The following is a 19,860-nucleotide window of genomic DNA, read 5'->3' as shown; positions in this document are numbered from 1 at the left end:
GTCCGGATGCTTGGGCTGGGTACAGCGTGCGCGTGTGGCGTGGGAAGGGGGGCTCGCTGCAGAGCCCACCCACCCCATTGGCTTGCGAGCAGTGACAGGCAGGCTGTTCCCTCCCTGCTTAGCCGCTCGCCTGTGTGGATGCGAGCAATGTGCGCAAAGTGCCTTTGCATTAGCCGGCGTGTGTGTCGTAGCTCCGGGCGCTTGCTTGCAGAGGTGCTGGGACGACTGAGGTGGCCCTGTCCCACGCGTGGTGGCCCCGCTGGACCATGGCATGGGCACAGGGGGATCTGTCATCATCGCTTTCCATCGTCATCACTTTGGCTGCCTGCCTCTCTGCCACCACAAGTGAAGGTAGGAATCGGGGTGGCCCTGGCGTGATGGGGCAGTGTTGGGGGGACCTGCAGGATCTTTGCAGCTGTTTGGATGTGTTCACATGGGCTTGCTCACTCTGCTCACTATCCCTCCTCCCAGGGGAGTGCAGCTCCAGGTTCCTGCCTGCCTGAGTTTGCTGATCCTGGAGCTTTTGCACTGGAGGCTAAACTTCGGAGCTGGGCAGGAGGACTTGATTTCTGCAGCAATGCCTGCCAGCTGTGCCTGGTCTCCCCTGCAAGGACTCTGCTGCAGCGTGCAGGGGTGGCTGCAGAGAGGACAGGGACACAGGCACCAGCTCAGCCATGGTGATCCCCATCACCAGAGCTGGTGGCAGTGCAGGGCCGTGCGTGCTGGCTGGGCGGTGTGGGCTGTGATGGAGCAAGCGGGTGGGCATGGGAAGGCGCGCAGAGGCTGCGGGGAGCTGGAGGGGCACTCAGGTGGGAAACTTGTTGCGAGGGAAAGGGCTTGGAAACTTCTGAAATGGAAAGCAGGGATGCAGCCAGGGACCCTCTCCCAACATCTCGGTTTTAGCCATGTCAGGCCTGCTCCCTCCGCCCGGCCACTCTACCCTACTGCTGGCTGCACTCATCCCTGGCCCTTGTCGGCAGCGCAACCCTGCGCCGGTGTCTCGGGCCCCCCTCAGCCTCGGCAGCGCTGCTCCCGCTGCCTGCCACCCACCCACTCGCCTGCCTCCTTCCGCACTGGCAGTGGCAGCACGGCTGCTTCCCAGGTCTGCTGATCTTCATCACCCGGAGATCTGCCGTTCCCATTCCTGAGCGTGTCCTTGGCACTGGCAGCAGCATCCTTCCTCCTTTCTGCTATGCCTGAGAGCTGTGGCCAGGATGGCGCAGCCCTCTGCAGTGAGCCCCCGTGCCGGTGTCCCTACCCGGTGGCAGCAGTGGCATCCCTCCCTTCTCCTGCCCCTGCATCCCTGCCATCCTTCCGGCATGCCGAGGCCCATGGGCTGTCACCGGAATGCCTCGTGCACTTCGTGGCACCCCGCCGGGCCGGATCCTTGCACCTACTGCCATCTTCCAACACCCACCCGCACCTCCCCTCCCACCCAACCTGTCTTCCTCACCTGTATTACCCACTTCCAGCTATTTGCTTGTCCTAACCCTTTTTTTTGCCAGCTGTCCGCTTCCTGGCACTCTTCCTGCTCCTTTCCCCGCTGGCTTTCCTGCCCTTGCGGGGGGATGCATTGGGCTCTCACTGCTGGGGTCGGGCTGTGTGGTTGCAGAATGGGACCACAGCACCCCGACACCCCTAGCTCTTGCTCACCCTCCGCTCCAAGCCCTGGGCAGAGTGCAGTGCAGGATGCTGCCCGTGCTGCCCCGGGGGTCCCAGCGCTGCAGCGCTGCAAAGCCAAGCAGCCCTGCCTGGACTCGGCTAACCCTGGGCATGGACAAGCAAGGCTGGGGCCTCTTTGCTTTCCTCTGTGGAGGATATCGCTGGCTGCTGGGGTGGGTTTTATGGTGTCTGTATGGACAGCCAGGCCCTGGACTGCTGTCTGCCTCTCCCCAGCTGGGAAAGACCTGGGATTCCCGCAAGACTTTTTGGAAAGGAAAGCTAGTCTCAATAACAGCCTTGGTCAGGGGGGATGTGTGGGGCTGGGGATGAGATAGGGTCTGGGGAAGACCAGGCGGGCCAGATCTGGGTTATACCAGGCAAAAGGTGCTGGGTGGCATCAGGACAAAATGTGGGACACTGCAGAAAGCTGGTGGTGCTCCGTCCACCGCCCCCAAGGATGCTTGTGCCTCCGCGGATACTGGGGCACTGTTCTGCGGTGGCGTAGGGCAGCTCAGTGCCAGCCGGGCCCCACAATATGGGCAGCAGAGCTGGGGATGTGGCTGCAGGCTCCTGCCAGCACCCAGCATCTCATGGTGCTGGGACAGGCTGGTGGCAGCGTCCGTGCCGGGGCGGTTGCGGTGCTGGTCGTTGAGGACCCTGGCATGGGGATGGGACTAGAACCATGGGGAGATGCTGCAAAGTGCAGCACAGCCCTGGTGTCTCCTGCACTCCGCTTGTGCTGGACTTTGCCACCCCATTTCTACAGTGCATGGCACGTGCGGGCACGGTGTGAGGGTGTAGCTGTGGTGCACAAAAGTGCCCCGCTGCTGCTGCCCCTGACCTCTGCCCGCTGCCACAGCCACAGTCTGCTTCTTGCTGTGCATCTCTGGCCATGCTACCCAGCAAACCCAATGCTCGTTTAACAGCTGCAGGGTAGAAAATTACAGCCGCAAAGCAAATTTAAGGCTGGTGTGTGCTGCACTCTGCGTGTGCGTATTGGGAGGCAATTGGTATATAAAAACGGGTATTAACCTGAAGAAACAGCTTCAGTCTGATTTTGTTCCCCTTCCAAGAGCTCCCAGTGCCTTTCTCTTTCCTGAAAGATTTGTTCCAAAAAGTTTTGAGCTTATATTTTTTATTCCTTTCAGTCTGGTGTGCAGTTGGTGCCCTGGAAATGGGAGGAAAAGAGAATCGCCGTTCTGTGGGAAATCCCCACATTTCGGCGCGGCAGCCATTGCAAAATGCATTGAAAGCCAAAACTCATATTTTTTTCTAGATGGGTGAAAATTTGCAGGTTGCAGAAAATTTTCATTTGGAGCACTGAAAAAAATTTGTCTGAAATTGTTAAATTACTTTAGGGCAGAGAGGTAGAAAAGTTATTTTCAATAATATGAAGATAGTGTGATAGACTAAAATATTTACACTATTACACAATGAGTTGCATAGGCAAAAATATTAAAGCTGGTATTTTACGTGACACCATGAATTGAAGTTAAATAATAAAATATGAAATATCCTTGTATTGAAAGAAAATCAGACAAACAGAAATTACCACATTTGGGGCTTGGGCAAGGAGTAACAAAATTGTATTTTCTGCCAGAAAATGGCACTCCAAATGCTGCTGCTGGGGTCTGCTCCCTCCCAGGTAATGCCTCCGGCTCAGCTCTGCCCTCCGTCCATGAGGTAGGTGACCTTCCTCCCCATCACGGCACGGACCCCACGGCCGGTGGGTGAGCTTGTGTGGTACCTTGGTGGGGAACATGGTGCAGCAGAGAAGGGGGACGCGGGGACATCTCCCCCAGCATTTCAGGGCACGTAGGGAGGGCCAAGACAAACAGCGGGTGACTGGGATAGGGTGAAGCACAAGGGAGTGTTCTGGGGAGGATGCAGAGCTGATGACACAGGGATGCTCACCTTTTCCCTGCACCACGGGGTCGGTGATGGAGACATTTTGTTCCTTCCCATAACAGGGATGGGGTGCGGGAGAGCACCAGCGTCCTTGGGAAAACCCAGCAGCTTGCTGCGCTGCCGAAACGGGGCCCGAGGAAGGGTTTGTGGCAATCTCCCCTGCTAATCTCTCGATTGTAATCTCATTAATTGCCCCTCTGCTCAAACAGAAAGAGAGGTAAAAACTCATCCGCGCATTTATTCAATGCTACTTTTCTACCCCTTCTGCAGCGATGCCGAAGCGGGTCTGTGGGAGAAGCAAAGCCCTGAAAGGGAGAGGAAATAGCTTTTTCAGTTGTAAAAAGGCTGTGAGGATGCTGTGTTCCTCCATTAGAATAGGAAACAAGAGGTTTTAGGTATACAGACTTTTGGTGATGGGGGGATGGAGAATCATTAGTTTAAAACAGGGAGTTGATTTGGGCTACGGTTGTAAAAAAAAAAATTTTTTTGAGGTGTGTAATTTTTTGATTGCTCCCAAAATGCTGATATAAAGCAAATACTTGTGTGATTTTAGGTAGGCTCATGGGAATATGTTTCTGGTCTTATCTTCATTTCCATCCTTGTATTAATAGCTTATAAAACTTCTGGAAAATCAAACCCCCATATTTGCAGAAAAATAACACAACAGCACACAAAATGCACCTACTCTATGAGCTTTTTTTCATTCTCCTTGAATTCTTGTTTTATAAAATTGTGAGGGGTTTATTTACAGTGAAAATAAATGGGCACCCATTTTGACAGTGTTGGAAATAGATCTGATGAATCCAAATTTAAGTACAACTGAAAACCCTATGAATTACTACCGGGATGAAGGAATTCCCTATTTTTTCGATTTCTGAGAAATGATTAGGAAAATATTTTACCTAAAAGAAAAAACAAAACAAAATAAAACAATGAAACCCAGCCACAAAAGATGCTCAGCCAGGGAGGGAGGGAGAGTGGCTCGTCCCACGCATCCCGCCGGATCGGCGCGTGTGAGTTCCCGTGGGCAGGACTCCAGGAAGCGCCGGTTTCATCAAGACATCCTGACACCTCCACTCTTTGTTTCGGTCGGGTCCTGTGTTTCGTACGTCCCTGCTCGCCTCATACGTCCCTGCTTGCCTCGCTGGCAGCCTTCAGTGCTGCCTTTATCTCCAGGGGCAAATCCATTCATATGATAACTCTATTCATACCCTGACAGTTTTTGATAGTTCATTCTCCTAACCCTGGCATGTTTGCATGACCAACACTCAAAATTATTCCTCTGTCACAGAGAAACGATTAACCCCTTCGGCCCTGGTAGTTCAAAAGTGAGAAGCGGGATCATGCAGTCGTATTTCCTTCAAAAAGAAACAACCTCCCCGCCCATGTCCTGCCTGTGTAGATGTGCGGTACTTAAGGTCATAAATAACCATATAAAGCATGTAACCCTTTTATGGATCAGGTCCAGCAACAGCAATAAAGCCTAATGAACTGTGTTTGGCCCAGGGATACTGTCCAGAAAGGTATTAAACATTTACCTGAAGACATCCGGAAAGACAGACCCATCACTGTCTTTAATAATTTGTTCCAATGGCTCATCAGCCTCAGCCTCAAAAAAATGGGACCCCTCTTTTCCCAAATACAAATTTGCCCGGCTTTACCTTCCAGCCATTTGTTCTTGTTAGGATTTTCTTGCTAGATTAAAAAGCCTGTATTTTTCTCCCGTGAAAGTATGCTGAGTGTAACCGGGTGCCTCGCACCCCTCGTTGCGCACAAGCAGATCGGGCTCTGCAGGTTCCCCTCTCTCAGTTTTTTCCTCCAGCCCTGGTATCGTGGTTGTGCCTGTGATATCTTCTGCTGTATTTCCAGTTTCTCATATTTAAAATGCCTTAACCATGTAAGTGGCAACAGTGCTGGCTGCAGCTGGATAGACCAGCTCCATCCCAGCATCAAGGGCGAGCACAAGTCACTGGATCCTTCCTTGGATGCAATACCTTTTGTGTTAGGAAATTCTCCCATACAATTTTTAAGGACTTCTGTGATATTTCATTACCATTGGCATGAGATATTCAGCCTGTCCCCTCAAATGTTTTTAGTATTGGTATTTTTGTCCGTGAAAATGTTCCGTTTTAGAAAGCTATTTTTAAGAGAGCAATGTAATTGCCTTTAAAAGAAATTAACTTCCTTTAAAAATGTCACTGGGGTTCAAACAGCTAAGCGTGTTTTAGGATGGCTAACTGGTGTGAGAGCAAAAAACATCCTCAGAGAAATTAGGGAAAAAGCATCCAACGGCCTGAAAAACTGCCATCCAAAGCCCTTTCAGATAATTCAGATAAGTGAGCACATTTGCAAAAATCCACATTTCCCTAGTGAATCCTCCAGAGAGGTTAAAACTGAATTTTTTTCCAGGACTGCTGGGATGCAGGAGTCAGTAGGAAGGGCAGGGTGTCTTTTTCAGGGTGCTGCAGGGTTTGTCCTGCTGATGGACTCACGGGCTCTGCTACAGGCACGGGTCTCCAGCGCTGAGTCCACCCAAGTTGCTGTGGGTGGCATGGGAAGCAGCTGGGAGTGACACCAAGGAGTCCCGATTTTGGGTAAGAAACCTGCAAAATCCCAAACAGGCAGGAGATAACAGAGCGGGCATGTGGTGTACGGGTGGGCAGTGGAAGTGCTGAGATGCTCTGGAATAAGGACCTGGGATGGCATTAGGGGCTTGCCTGGCGTGAGCGTCAACTCCTAAAAAATGCAGCAGAAGTCGGAAACCTCAGTGGCTAAAGCTGAAAACACATTTGTGTCTATTTTGCTATACCAAACAAATATGAGAAAAGAGAAGAGGGAATCAGGACTGGTGTGAGGACACCAGCACAAACCCCTCTGGAGAGGGCTCCCATTTCCCCGAGTCTGTACCACACGGGTTTTGCTTACCACAAGCAGAAGAGGTGTATTTTGTGTTAGAAAACTTTCCTGTGTATTTTTTAAAGACAGTCATGAAATTGCATTATTGGTGGCATGAGATGTTCAGCCTGTCCCTGAACCTGGGACTGCAGCTTGGTGGAAAGTGGGAAGTCCTGGTCTGGGTGCAGGTCTGTTACCTGTTCTTCGAGCTTCTGGGTTTGGGATACTGGTCAGGAATGCAAGAAACTGTCCTTTGACAGTGCGTGAGTTGAACAGATTAGCTCTCCCAGGGCTTTAGCCAAAGGAGATGCTAAGGTGTGGCTGTGCAAGGCGCGGGCTCTTCTCTGCTGATGGACAGGTCCGTGTCTTGCCGTCCCTTAGGCTGGGGACATTGTGATGGGAAGGACTCTCATGACTCCCAGATGGCCAAATCCAGACCTGGGGACACCAGGTCTGCAGAACCCTTCCTCGGGAGCTGCAGGGACCCTTCAGGTGCCCTTGGTGCTCCCCAGTGCCTGGCCCCTCCCCAGCCTCCCCACGGTCCTGCTCCTTCCCCTGCTAACATCCGATGTTTCCATGGAATTTCTTGCGTCCCTGACCTTTCTCACCCCCCCAACCCCAGAGCCCTCCCACCTCCTCCTCTGGCTTCTGCCCTGAATTACAACGAGCCCAGCTGCCCCTTGAGCCCAAAATAGCTCCTTCCCCACCAGTACAAGCTCCTAGCCCGGGGACATGGAAACGTGTGCTCACCTCTCGCTCTGAGCCTTGGGTCTGGCCCCGTACATGCAGTCCTCGAGCCCTGGGACAGCCCATGTTTTTTAACGTTTCCAGTCAGTTATATATGTCCAGCTGACCATGCACCGTTTGCACTGAAACCTGCGTGTGCCACGACACTGGGATGCACATCGGTACTATAACCCCCTGCCCGCTGGTGGGTAGTGTGTGTGCTTTAATTTGGGATGCCTAAGCCAGTGTGCCCAATTCACTCTGGCTGTCCCACCACACACGAGCATCAGGAGTCTCAAACAGAGTAGGAAACACAAGCATTTTATATCTGTATTTTCTCACTTATATTTCTGAGAGGGTACATTTTTTTATTGTTTGGCTTCTGATGCTCTTTTTTTCCTGGGGAAAAAAATGCTGCTCTGTAATTTCAAGGTTTTTAGCCTTGGAAATACTTTATTCAGGGTGTTTAGTTTTGTTTTGTTTCATTTTTTACATTATTTCATGACACCTTAGTCCTACCACAGGTTATGCTCTTGCGCTGCACATTATCTTACATGATATCATGCAGGGTCTGGAAGGATCAGGTTGATAATTTTATTTTTAAAACCTGAACTGCGGCTTTTTGTTAGCACTGATTGAACAAACAAGCTTTCTTCCTACATCAAAGTATCTTCTGCTCTTGGTATACTGAAAAGGGGTGACCCTCTGGGCAGTCCTTAGGGGCATTACCGCTCCTGATGCATTACAAAACGATATAAAATTAAATACAGAAAGTTCACAGCAACAATCCGGAGGTCTGAGAAGAAATCCTGAAATGGGAATTAGGGCACGTCCAAAAAGCAGCACTGCTTTTTCACGGTAATTGTTTGAAAATGTTTCTTTTTAATACTTTTTTTTTTTTTCAGTCTGACTGTGGCATTTCCAGAAATGTGGAAATCCCACATTCCTGCCGGATTTGGCGACATCTTTTATATCTATCTGCAATGCTTTCTTAAATTTCCTCTCTGGGCAGCCGAGGCCAGCGGGTGCCGATGTGAGCACCGTCCCCACTGTGTCCTTAGTACGTGCAGCCTCGTGAACAAGCAGCTGCTCGACAAAACCTGCCTGGATCCGGCCGCTTGTATGGCAGAGCACTGGCGTGCAGCACCCCACTGCCATGGTGCCGACCTGGATCCGTGGGACACATCCCCTGCGCATAGCTCCCGAATGGGAAGAGCTGACCTACCCTCCAGGCTTGCTGTTTTTACCTTGAAGCCCCAATTGTTGGCCTCGTGTTGGTGAATAAATGACTATTTTTCTTTCTTTAAAGATAAATACTGTCCCGGGGAGGGGGAAGCTGAAAACAAAGCATCCTGTCCTGTCCCCCCACGATGCTCCGAGGCTAGTAAGACACAGCTTTGTTGCTCGGCTTTGCCTCCCGAGTTGGAAAGGTCGCGGCTGTCTATTCAGCGTGCCCCTGGATTAAATGGTGGGACACAAATAACTGACCCACCCTGGCCCCACCTGCCCCTTCAAAGTCCTGCCTGAGCTTATGGGAAATGAATGCTGCTGGCTCTTGTTCCCCTTCTCTCAGGGAGCCCCTGCCCCTTTCCCATACCCCGACTCTCTCTTCCCGCTGCAGATAACCCTCCCTGTGTCGTTCCCCCACCCAGTGGGGTTGGGGCTGTGGGGCTGGTGTGGGGTGTACAGACCCGCATGGGGCTGCATGGGCTGAGACCGCCTGTCTTTGGGTAGCAGGGAGCAGGAGTGCCTAACTGTGCTGATAAGAGTTTAATTATCGATGCAAGAGGCGTTGTTGCATGGGGGGGAGCCTTGCTGTGAATCTTGGGAGGCCTTTGAAGTTGTGATGGAGAGGAACTGAAGCCCAAGGGAACAGAGCTGCTCCCACTGACCCTTCCTCCCCATGCCTATGCTACAAAGCCCCTGCCTGGGAGGGAGATGGTGAGGTAATTAGAGTGAGAACCGCAGTGGGTTAACAATTAGTGAGGGAGCTCAGAGTCCTCTTTGGTCCCCCACTGCTCTTCTAGAGGCTGGGGCTCAGCGCATCCCCCAGGCTTGTCCCACCACCCCACCATGCACTCCTGGGTGGGCTGCGGGTCCACAGGCTCCCCTGGGCTGGGCAGCCATCGCTCCCACAGCACCGTTCCTGAGCCAGGGGTGCTTGGATGTGGAACCCCAAAGCACCCGCACCTCTGTTTGTAGGGATGTAATACATCCCTGCAGGAGCCGCGGCCACCAGCACAAGTGTTGGGTAGGGTTTCTGAGCACTCACTCTTCATGGATATAGATATACGGCAAAAGATATATGGACCCAGGCAAAACGCACATCCTCTGGATGCTAGTCCCTGCCTCAGCTTCCTCACTCATCCCAAGCGGTGTTTAGAATTTGGTAGATGTGGGTACGGATACTGATATGGATATGGATACAGATGCAGACATAGATATAAAAATTAAGATGTAGATATACATAAATTATACATATACATCATATACATATACATACACCTAGTCTTCGATTTCTGCATAATCTGCATCTATGAGATTGCAATGTGCACTACTCATGCAAGATTATATGATGCAACTTCATAAAGGAGCAAGTAGGTCTGCCTTAGGGGAGACTCCGTCTCAAGACCCCAGTTGGCGCTGGGGAAGCGACCTGCTAGTTCCTAGGTGCTTCCATTTGAACAGGCAATCAGGCTTGTCAGCTTTTCCACCAGTGTGAGAATTTCCCCTGACACCTCCTGGTGTTTTGGCTCAATACGCGGAGTCAAGGCCAAGGCACAGAATAGGGGAAATACAAAATGGTGCTCAGGAAAACAAAATGGAGCTCGCAGTTTGAGACTGATACGTGCAGACAGTCCATAACATCAAACAGAATTGCCCAGCTGTAGAAGAGAGGTCTCCCAAACTGACACGTTTTCTGAGAAACATTTCAGCTGAAAGGGGTCCTTTGTGGCCATCTTGCTCGCCCTCCGGCATCAAGGGTGGGCTCTTTCTGAGTATCGCCCCCGGAGAAGCGACATAATCAGAAGATCACCTGCAAGGGGCTGGACGGGTACTTGTCACATGCGATGTGGGGGGTTCCCTTCGGTGTTGGTCTGTAACCTTTCCCTGAAATGGACAGTGGCATTTTGGGAGAGTATTGGCCTCTCCATATCCAAGCACAGCATGTAACAGTGCAGCTAGATGGATGCTCAGATCCACAGACGTGTGCTATATCATGCGTTAACACAAGAGCTCTTGGACACGCAATGCCTTTATATTTGTGCAATGCCCACTGCAGTGGGCTTAATGCGTAGGACTCCTATGCACTTGGCTGAAACGCTTGCTAAGGAATAAAAGAAATAACTTAGCCCTCTTCCTGCAAAGAAGCACAAGCAATCTGCTCCACAGGCGTGTTACAGAGGATGCAAGCTTGTCTAGTTATTTGCGCACCAAAGCACCCACAAGGAGGCGGCTCCTTCATCTATATGAGGTTGGGTGACAACCATATGGTCCACTTGGTGGGCTGGGGTATAGCAAGCTGGCTCCAGGTCCCACGCACCACTGTGCAGACAAGCCTGGGGAATGTCCCACCGTGGGGCTGCCTGCTCCAATCTCAGAATCGTTCCCCACGGTGCGATGCTCCAGCTGGACCCTGGTCCGTGCAGGCTCCTCGTGCTACCTGGTGAGCAGCGAGAAGCAGCCACATCAGTCGCTGAGCATCTCAGCGTGGGAAAGAGGGTGCACAGACCACGGCGGGGGGGAGAGAGGGTCTGCAAAAGCAGTTCCCTTCCCGCAGCCTGCCTGCTGAGGGTCACCGGGACCGTGCTCCTGCACTGTAAGCAGGGCAACTCCCGAGCCTGGGATCCTGCTGGGCGAATTACCCAGGGAAAATAGGCAGAAAATCTTCAGATTAACAATAACAAATAAAAATGGATTTGAGATCTCTGAAGTAATTACTCCGTGCTGAGGGCAAGGGGCCTCTTTAGCAGTGGGAGCAGCACCGTGTGGGGAGTGGAGGGGCTTGGCCTGCTGTTGGGCCAATGGAGTCACACAAGAAACACTGGAAATTCTTTCAAATTGTTCTGCTAACATTAATAAATGCCTCAAAAGCTCCTAATCTGCTCTGTCAGGAGCATGACGTCCAGGCGTTTCACAGCCAGCTCACGTCTCTGCTCCTCTCTCCCCCCACCTCCTTCCCTGCCTGGTAATAATAAATGAAAGTGGCACCCATTCCTCTGGCTGCTGGGACCGGCATCAAGCTGAGCTCAGCCTCTGCTGGGGCTGGAGCTGCTGTCCCAACGTGCCCCGTCCCCGCCGTGACAAGCCTGTGCCTTGCACTGAGACCACCATCCCTCCGGAGCCTGGGGACCAGCCGAGACCCGGTGCTGCAGCAGAGATGTTGCGTCAAGTTTGCCTCCAGGTCCAGTTTGATACACTGCTAGAGAGTGAGGAAAAGCAGCCAGCATGGACGCGGCATCCAGCGTGGGCTTGACCTTACCGGGTGGCTGCAGGGCAAAGGGTGCTGGGGCAAGCTGGAGGCACTGGAGGTCCCTGAGGGAGCCTGGTGCTGATGAGGGGTGACGAGGCACGGGTGCGCTGGTGTCGGTGCCTGCTGCATTCACTTGCAAGGGTCAGGGCACCTCGCCGGCACCTTCTGCCAAGCCTCCATCCCTCTGGATCTGCATCCTGGAGCTGAGGCTTGGGATCCTTCCACAGGTGCTGAGCAAGTTGGGGGGTTATCAGGCAGTGTCAAAGCTTTCCTCTGCCTGGTGCTGCAGGATCTGGGTGTGGCTCACGGGCAGCAGATGACACTCGGGGGCAGCTCACCCTGTGCTTGCAGCACTGCTGTGGTGTCCCACCGTCCTGCCCCTGCTGACGCTGCACAGGTTTCCACGGGAAGCTCCTGAGTATGTTCAAAGGCATCCTTGCCTCTCCCCCCACAGAAGCTGCTCCCCTCTCCTTGCAGATTTGCCTGTGTCTCCTCGTTAAGCCGGGCTCCCGGTGGTGGTAGGGCTTTTGAAGGGCTGGTTTTGATGGGCCTCCTCATGCAGCCTGTCCCCCATGGTCTCACCTCTCTGGTGGGGTGTCAGCCAGGACCGTGGGGGGTCACTTTGTGCCAGAGCCAGGCACTGCGGTGCGTAATTACAGCAGCTGCTGGAGTGCAGACTTCAAACCGGTGATGCTGGGAGGGATGTGAGCCTAAAGAGCTCAGTGGAGACTCTGGAGGAGAAGTGTCCAACAGAGGAATGATGCTCCGGTTGCATTGGTGTTGGCCCAGGGTGGGACTGGTGGACAACCTGATGCTCGGAGTTTGTTTCCCCAGCTCCCCATTGCTTTGCATCCACTCTGACCTGCTGTTTGCAGCCCCCCCTCCTCCAAAAGGACACGTTCCTCTCAGTCCTATGGCCAGTACTGGTACAGCCCCAGCCCAGCTCTCCTGCACTTCTACAGCTCTGGGGAACAGCATTTGTTCCCATCCCCTCGCTCCATATCTGCCTCAGCTGCAGCCAGGCAGGCCCCTGGCAGCAGCTCCATGGACTGATGGGCGCAGGGGACAATCAAGTGAGCGGGGTGCAAGGAGGGGTTGTTTGTGGTGACTCAGTTCCTTGCCAGTCATGGACAGGGAAGCAAGCTTTCTAATGCAGCGTTTTGTTCCTGTGTTTTCCAGTGAACTTGCTAGACACGTCAACAATCCCGGGGGACTGGGGCTGGATGACTTATCCCTCGCACGGGGTAAGTATGAAGTGGCTGTTGGCTCATGGGGAACCCCAGTGGGATGGGTCACCCCGGATCCCCATGGGCAGGGTGGATGGGCATCTCAGCTCCAGCCTGGTGCCATGGTCAGTGCTGATGGGGCAAAGAGACCATGTCTGTTGGGAAAATGCCAGCCTGAAAGGCCAGTAGTGGGATGTAGCCAGTTTGGAAATGCCGTTTAATTCTCCGTGTCCCCTGGTAGGGACCAGGTTGTCACTAGGTCCTGAGCTTTGAGGGAACTCAAGAGCTGGGTCACCTATGGGCACTCATGCTGAGAAGCATCTCATTCCTCTCTCCAACGGGGGAGCATCAGGAGGAACAGCCCAAAATGACTGGGAAGCTCTCAACTGCCTGTAAGGAGGAGTTTGCTGTGGGAATTGGGCCAGGAGGGATGTAGGGGTGGTGACCCCCATGTGAGCCTGCCATCTCTACTGCCTGGATCCTCTCCGCACACTTGCTTCACTTGCATTTCCATGTCCAGGTTTTCCTCCTGCAGCAGCTTTCTGGAAATTGTGAGTTTCAGATGGCAGCGGTGACCTGGCTGTAAGGATTTTGCTCATTCGTTTAGTGAACAGAAACAATCCCATAAATACACACAGGACCAACTGCAAGGCACAGTGGGGCTTGCTGCATGCACAAATCGTGCAAAATTGGGGTGCCTAGCTGGCTTTCGCTGCTGTGTTGATTTTTCATGTCCACTCTTTTTCATCCCCTCTCTGAACTAAACGGTCCTAATCTTTTCAATTCTGCCTCCTACAGAAATCTTCCCAGGCCTCTAATCATTTTCATTGATCTGTTGCTTGAGACTTTCAGTCCCCACGCTGTTTGAGCAGGAATGATCGGAACTGTGAATTCATAGTAATAACAATGATCAGATTTATATCAGACATTATCATTTATGTAAATATATTAAATTATTAACTCAGCTCTAATTTTAGCAGTTAGCTGTTGCAATGATGACTATCCTGGAAATGTAATAGATTCAGAGGTACAAGGTCAGAGGGGACCGCAGAGCTAATGTGATGTGATCTCCTGCATAAATACAGACCTTCAGACCTGTCAATTCACTCGCATCTCAGAAAAGCCCAGCTTTTAGAAAAAAACATCCTTGACTATAAAATTGCCAGTGGTGGTAAATCCTCCAGGTCCTGTAGCGATGGTGTTAACAGGTCGCTGTTTAAAACCCATCGCTACGTGGGTTTGCCTGGCTTCGGTTTCCAGCCACTGGACCCTCTTCTGCCATTGCCTGGAGGAGGGAGATGTTGTCCTCTTCATGGTCATGCACAGGCTGCTCTCGGTCGTGTAGATCCCTGTCCTGTCACCCTGCTGCTGCCATCTCATCCCAGCCCTGCTACCAAATCCTGGCATCCTGGAGGGGCCTGAGGCACTTTCAGGGGATCAGGAACCAGGGCTTCCTCTGCTCCCCCGGGAGGGAGGGTGTTTCTGGGATGTTTCTCGGAGTGAGGGCTGTTTTCCTTTGTCCACTTCCAACGCTCTGCCCTTCACCACACCCTAAGCAATTCCTCCCCATAGTCAGAACCTCCACCGCTCGCAGACTGCCCAAGACCCTCCTTCTTCTGGAGCCTCCACTGTGAGTCCAGCTCTCCAGACACCTGTGTGACTGCGTCCCCAGGCCCACTGCTAGCTGTCAGACATGCAGATGGGATCCATCGCATCACCTAGGTTACTTGTATGAAGATGAATCCACCTGAGCTGGCTGTCCTGGGGACACATGGGCATGACTGGGCAGGACCTTGCACTCCCAAAGCAGACAAGGGATTGAACCTACAGGTGCCTCTTTCTCACCACATCAGGGACTCCCATCATCAGTTAGGGTGCAGCATCCTGTATTGTACATCTGCAAATCCAGGGATGAACCCTGCGTCCCAACCCATTAGGGCTGTAAGGTGTAATGTGTTACGTGACCATAAGATGCTGGGGCTGGCTCACAGGGCAGTCACCGCTATGCTGCTCTCTTGCACTACAACAGATGACCAGCAGCCCAGAAACTCCTGAACCCTAATACATGTCTGAAGTCTCCACCTTATTAGTGACATTCATTAAGAATAGTTAATACTATATGCCAAAAAAGAAAAACAAAACCAAAAAGACTTGTATAACACCTAACGCCAAAGCCACCTCTTGGACATGCTGCTATGTCATCCTACAAGTCCTAGGTAAGTCATGGGTTAACACCACTCTTTGCTTACCCTGTGCTTTTGCCGGACGCGTGGCCTTGTCACCGAGAGGATGACCATACAGCTGTGTGAAAACTGTCTTGAACACCTTCAGCGAGGGTGCCTGGGTTTAGATGTGATGTTCTTGCACAAACAAATTTGCATATCTTTTTGCAGCTGGATGTTTTAGTGGCTTCTCTGAACACTTGTCTGGACTGTGGTTCTTTCTCCATGGGCCATTGCATTGCATCATCCTGAAAGAGCATCTTATTCCTTTACCTTCCTGCTTGTCCTTCAGCTCCAGGTGTTTTTGGAGTAGTAAATTTGCACTTGGACCCATGTGCCATCACCAGAAAGGATAGGGTGGGATAGGTGGGATAGGGTGCTTGTGTCTCAGAGAAGCTGCTGTAGGATACTCGCTCTCAGTGCCAATGATCTGGCACTGAGCAGATGCCTCCTGAGCAGCTCCTACAGCAGGGTTCAGATTCAGGTGGGAGAAATGCCAGGTGTTTCGCAGGCTTGGTAGCGTGGGTCCACGTGGCTCCAAGCCTGGTGTGGTCTCTGCTCCGGGAAAGGGACTGATTTTGCTGGTCACCATCTGAGGAGCACTGCTGGTGTCCCTGGGACTGTCCCTGCCCACTGCGGCGTGCTGTGACTCTGGCAGCCCTGGGCTGGGTAGAGCCCAGTTGCTGGTATAATATGGAGATGGTGCACTGTGAAGCCAGATTTTATTTGAGGTCCCTTATTTTTGCTGCCGTTTCCTTAATTCAGATACTCCTGCTGGAAGAAAGGCAGCAGTGCCCCCACCCCTGTGCTATCCTCCCTCACTGCCTTCTTCCCTTGCTGCCTGCTGGCTGTCCTGCCTGAGCCGCAGCTGGAGCATGCGCTGGGTGCCAGAGGGTGCAGGATTTCCCCACAGTGTCTCTGCTCCGCCCATGGACAAACACATCCATCACAGCATCCTCCTGCCAAGGGACAGTGTTGCTGACCCTGGCTCCCCAGCTGAAGTCATGCTTGTTTTTGCTTTACCTCCATCTACATTCCCCTGCCCAAGGCCACTACCACATGGGTGACAATGGGGAGGTGGGTAGCTCTGTCTGGGTCTTCGCATGGCACTGAACAGAACAGAGCCCCAGTCCACAGACTGAGAAGCTTAAGAAGGGAACTCGTGTCTGCTAGTTCAGTCTCTAGTGCCCTACGGCTTGCTTTTCAAGCTACTACAGGTCCTGTCCCGCCTCTCTGGGGCTCCTGGGGATGCCAGAGGAAAGGCAGCAGTCTCAGAGGTTTCTTCTTCTGGACTGGGAGATCTCAGAGCTGCCCACACAGCCAGGGCAACGGTCCAAAGCATCAGCAGTGCTAAACTGGAAGGGTACCGCTTGCAAAGTCTTGATGTTTTCATCACACCTGTGGGCAAGGTGAACTTGCCTCACAGGAAGGTTTTTTTCCTCTCTGGATTTGCTGTGGCCAGCAAGAGCAGAGGAGCAGTGGGCTGGGAGCAATGGGCACAGTGGGGGTCAGCAGCACCATCGGCCCTGGGGAGTGTCAAGCCATCAGGGAGGCATGCGTGGCCTGTTTTGACATTTCCTCTTGCCAGACAATTAACTGAGGGGTAATTGGCTGTAATTGCCGCTCAGGGGTTTAATTGCGTCCCCCCCTCACCTCCACCCTGGAGACACGTGCAGGAAGCGGAAGGGTCACCGGGAGCATCCCTGTCCCGCAGGCTGCAGCTCCTCTCAATTATAACTTCAAAGGGCTCCCAGGAGCTTTGCAGCTCGCTCCATCCCCAGAACAATTCCCTTTGCATTGAAAATTAAACTCTTATCAGTGCTGTCAAAGAGGCTGCCCCTTCCCCTTCTGTGCCTCCGGTTTCCCAGCTTTCCCCAGTAAAATGCCCCAGTGCCCCAGTGCCCTTCTCTCCCCTCTCCTTGCTTGGCACGTGACCTGCTGGATCAGAAGGAGCCTGATCAGCCCCTTTGCAAATTGCTTTTCTACTGACTAATTAAAACGCTGATGAGATAAGTCAACATATTATTAATAATTATTGTATCGTCTACTTTGATTTACAAAGTCAAACAGGAAATGATTTTGTTCAGACATGGGGTATCTAAGGAGCTGGAATGATGTCTTGCAAAAGCTAATTATAATGGGAGCACCTTGAGTGCAGGGGAAAGGCCTCCCATGCTGACCACGACCTCCTGTCTCCCCCCCACCAGCACCTCCACAGCCTGGCCCCACAGCATCCCCCTCACTGCACGTCCCGGGGTCAGCCCAGAGAATTGGTGGGCATCTGACACCCAGGCAGCTGCCCCAATGCCTGGCATGCTTTGCTGGTGGTAGCACCAGGAAAGACCTTCAGAGGTGGTTTGCACCTCCCCATCCCTGCCCCTCCGCTCCTGGTAAAGGGACGTATCCTGAGGCCCCTGGGCACAATTAGCCAAGAGTGCTCTTCCCTCATTCTGCAGTAGCTCAGAGAGAAAACTGGCAGAAAGGCACCAGATTTGCTTAAACAACCAGCTGAGAGCACAGACGACACATTTCTGCCTGTAGGACTGCCTCTCAGCAGTGTTTGCGTACCAGGGATGGGGATTTCATGCTGGTGTGCAGTGCTGCTGAAAACGCCCTGGGACTGAACTGTTTGCAGAGTAAAACCTACGCAGCCCGGGACTCTTCTTGCCTGGCTCTGGTCCTGCAGCCAACAATCAGTTCATGGCTTGGATGAACCCCACCTGACATGCCAGCTTTGTAACAGAGCAGGGTCTCCCTTTGCCCGAAGCCCACCCTGCAAAAACCCTGTCCTCAGTCTGAGCTGTGCTGTGTACTTGCCATGTACCTTCAGGGTCATGTCTTTCTCCTTGGAGCACCAAAAGATACTGGGGCTCTCCCATCTGCCCAGGGCATGTCTTCTGCCCTCCGTCACTTTGATGTCCTTGTGCCATTTCTTGGGTTTCTCTTCCAATCTGGAGCCTCTGCCTGGATCCAGGAATTGCAGCAAGTTACAGGGCAAGCTGTGGCAAAACTCATTTTCTTTGAAAAAAAAGATGGGTAGGAATGGAACATTGGAAAATAAAGATTTAGACTAGTAATTGAGATAAAAGCTCATCTCCCAGTGCTTGTTCAGTAAATGCTGGGTTATTGCTAATTCCCCAGATGCTGGTCACTACCAGGAGTTAATCACCTGCAGTGAAGCTCGGGGTAGTTAACTGCCTGACAAATCCCTCCTTAGCCACAGCAGTGACTGATTTCATGGGGATTATCTCCATTAATGCCTCCCATCTAATGATTTATAGCTGCAATAACGTCCTTCTCTTTTTTTTCTCTCTCAGTGACAGTGGTGCGAGGGGCCTGGCAGCTCCTCAGGAGGTGCCATAGCTCAGTGCTTGCTCGCGGGAGGAAGGAAAGTGCTGGATGTCTCAGCGGCAGCAAAAGCTTTGCCAGGCAGACCTGGCATCCCTCCTGGAAGCTGTCCCAGGGCAGGGGAGACCTTGTCCCTTGGCTGTCTCCATGGGCACCGCAAGGGTGGTGGGAGGCTGAGCTGCTGCTCCAGGGGGACGTGGTTTCTCCTTGCGTGTTCGTCTCCTCCGCTCCTCCTCCTTCTGCCCACTCTGCCGCACCACACAGGCCCTGTGAGACTTCTAAGACCTTGCTCAGACGCCCAGATATCTGGTATTTGCATCTTTTGCCTTTCATAATCTGGCAATTTTTTTATAACTGGTGTTGACTTTAATTTAAACTATTAGGCAAGCCCCTGAATACAGATGCAATCATGTCCATCCCCCCCCCGCAACGTGTGTGCTCACCACGTTAATTATGATGTCCTCATTTCCGTCTCGCTAGGGGATCTTATTGCAATGACGGGGGCCGGGCTGAGCTTCGTTTAATAAAAGTCACTTCAAACCGTCAGCCGAGAGCAGGCGATGCTGGGAGGCTGGGTGCATGCATAGTGCCTGTGTTCTTGAATCGATGGTACCCAGCCGCAGAGACTCCTCTCACGGGCCGTAAGAGCCTGTAATTAAGGTGAAACCGAAAAACCCTTCAAGGCATAGCAATTCCTGAAGCGGGTCCCTCCATCCCAAATACCCAACAGGTCCTGGGACCTGACAGAGTTTGTGGGACCTGTGTTGCCTTGTGGCACACTGGGAAGATGCATCTGTGGCATCTGAGCCACCAGTTCAGGTTGCCTGCCTTTGCCCCATGCATTTCCACCGATGGCAGAGCACTTGCCCTGAAAGCCAGTGGTACAGGTGTGGTGTTTTGGGCTAGTCTCAGACTGGGATCCCAAGGCGCTGCATTACAACCCTGGGAAAGAACTGACAGTCCAGCTGCTGTGCAAAAAAGCACCCACTTTGGAAGAGTGACACTGCAAATGCAAACCCTCCTAGTTCTCCCCTGTGGTTGATGCTGACCATTGCCGGTGCTTGGAGATGGGTATTTAGCTCCCTGCTCTCTGCCAGCGGGGAGGATGCTGCCAGCTCTGGCAGTGCCATAGGGGTGTGGGGACACTGCTGTCATGAGCACTGTCTCCACCGCCAGATTTGGGAGAGAATTGAATGCCTGGAGACCCAAAGCAACCGTGCTAGCTGGAGGCCAAGGCATTTTGGTGCACACAGTAACCTCATATTTCCCTTGCCGGACACTCCTGGAGAGCCCCGAGGCCCACAGACGTTGCAGAGGGGAGCTGGCTGTGCATTGCGGGGAGATCCCTGCTTGCCACCCTCCGCTCTGCCCTCGCCCCGCGTGCCTCATCCCACGTGCA

At 52.6% G+C, this 19,860-nt stretch overlaps 1 protein-coding gene across 1 annotated transcript in view; it reads left to right on the top strand.

Moving 5' to 3' along the window:
• The first annotated feature begins 230 nt into the window (after positions 1-230).
• Positions 231-19,860, top strand: part of EPHA8 (EPH receptor A8) — a 50,720-nt gene continuing 31,090 nt past the window's right edge. Inside the window, exons 1-2 of the mRNA XM_059829936.1 lie at positions 231-351; positions 12,845-12,909. Of these exons, the coding sequence (XP_059685919.1) occupies positions 267-351; positions 12,845-12,909 (150 nt within the window). The 5' untranslated portion in view covers positions 231-266. The remainder of the gene's footprint in view (positions 352-12,844; positions 12,910-19,860) is intronic.

Source organism: Gavia stellata, chromosome 27 (assembly GCF_030936135.1).
Source record: "Gavia stellata isolate bGavSte3 chromosome 27, bGavSte3.hap2, whole genome shotgun sequence".
Classification (NCBI taxonomy): domain Eukaryota; kingdom Metazoa; phylum Chordata; class Aves; order Gaviiformes; family Gaviidae; genus Gavia; species Gavia stellata.
The sequence above is the reverse complement of the archived record's forward strand: the minus strand, read 5'-3'. Positions and strand labels throughout refer to the sequence as shown.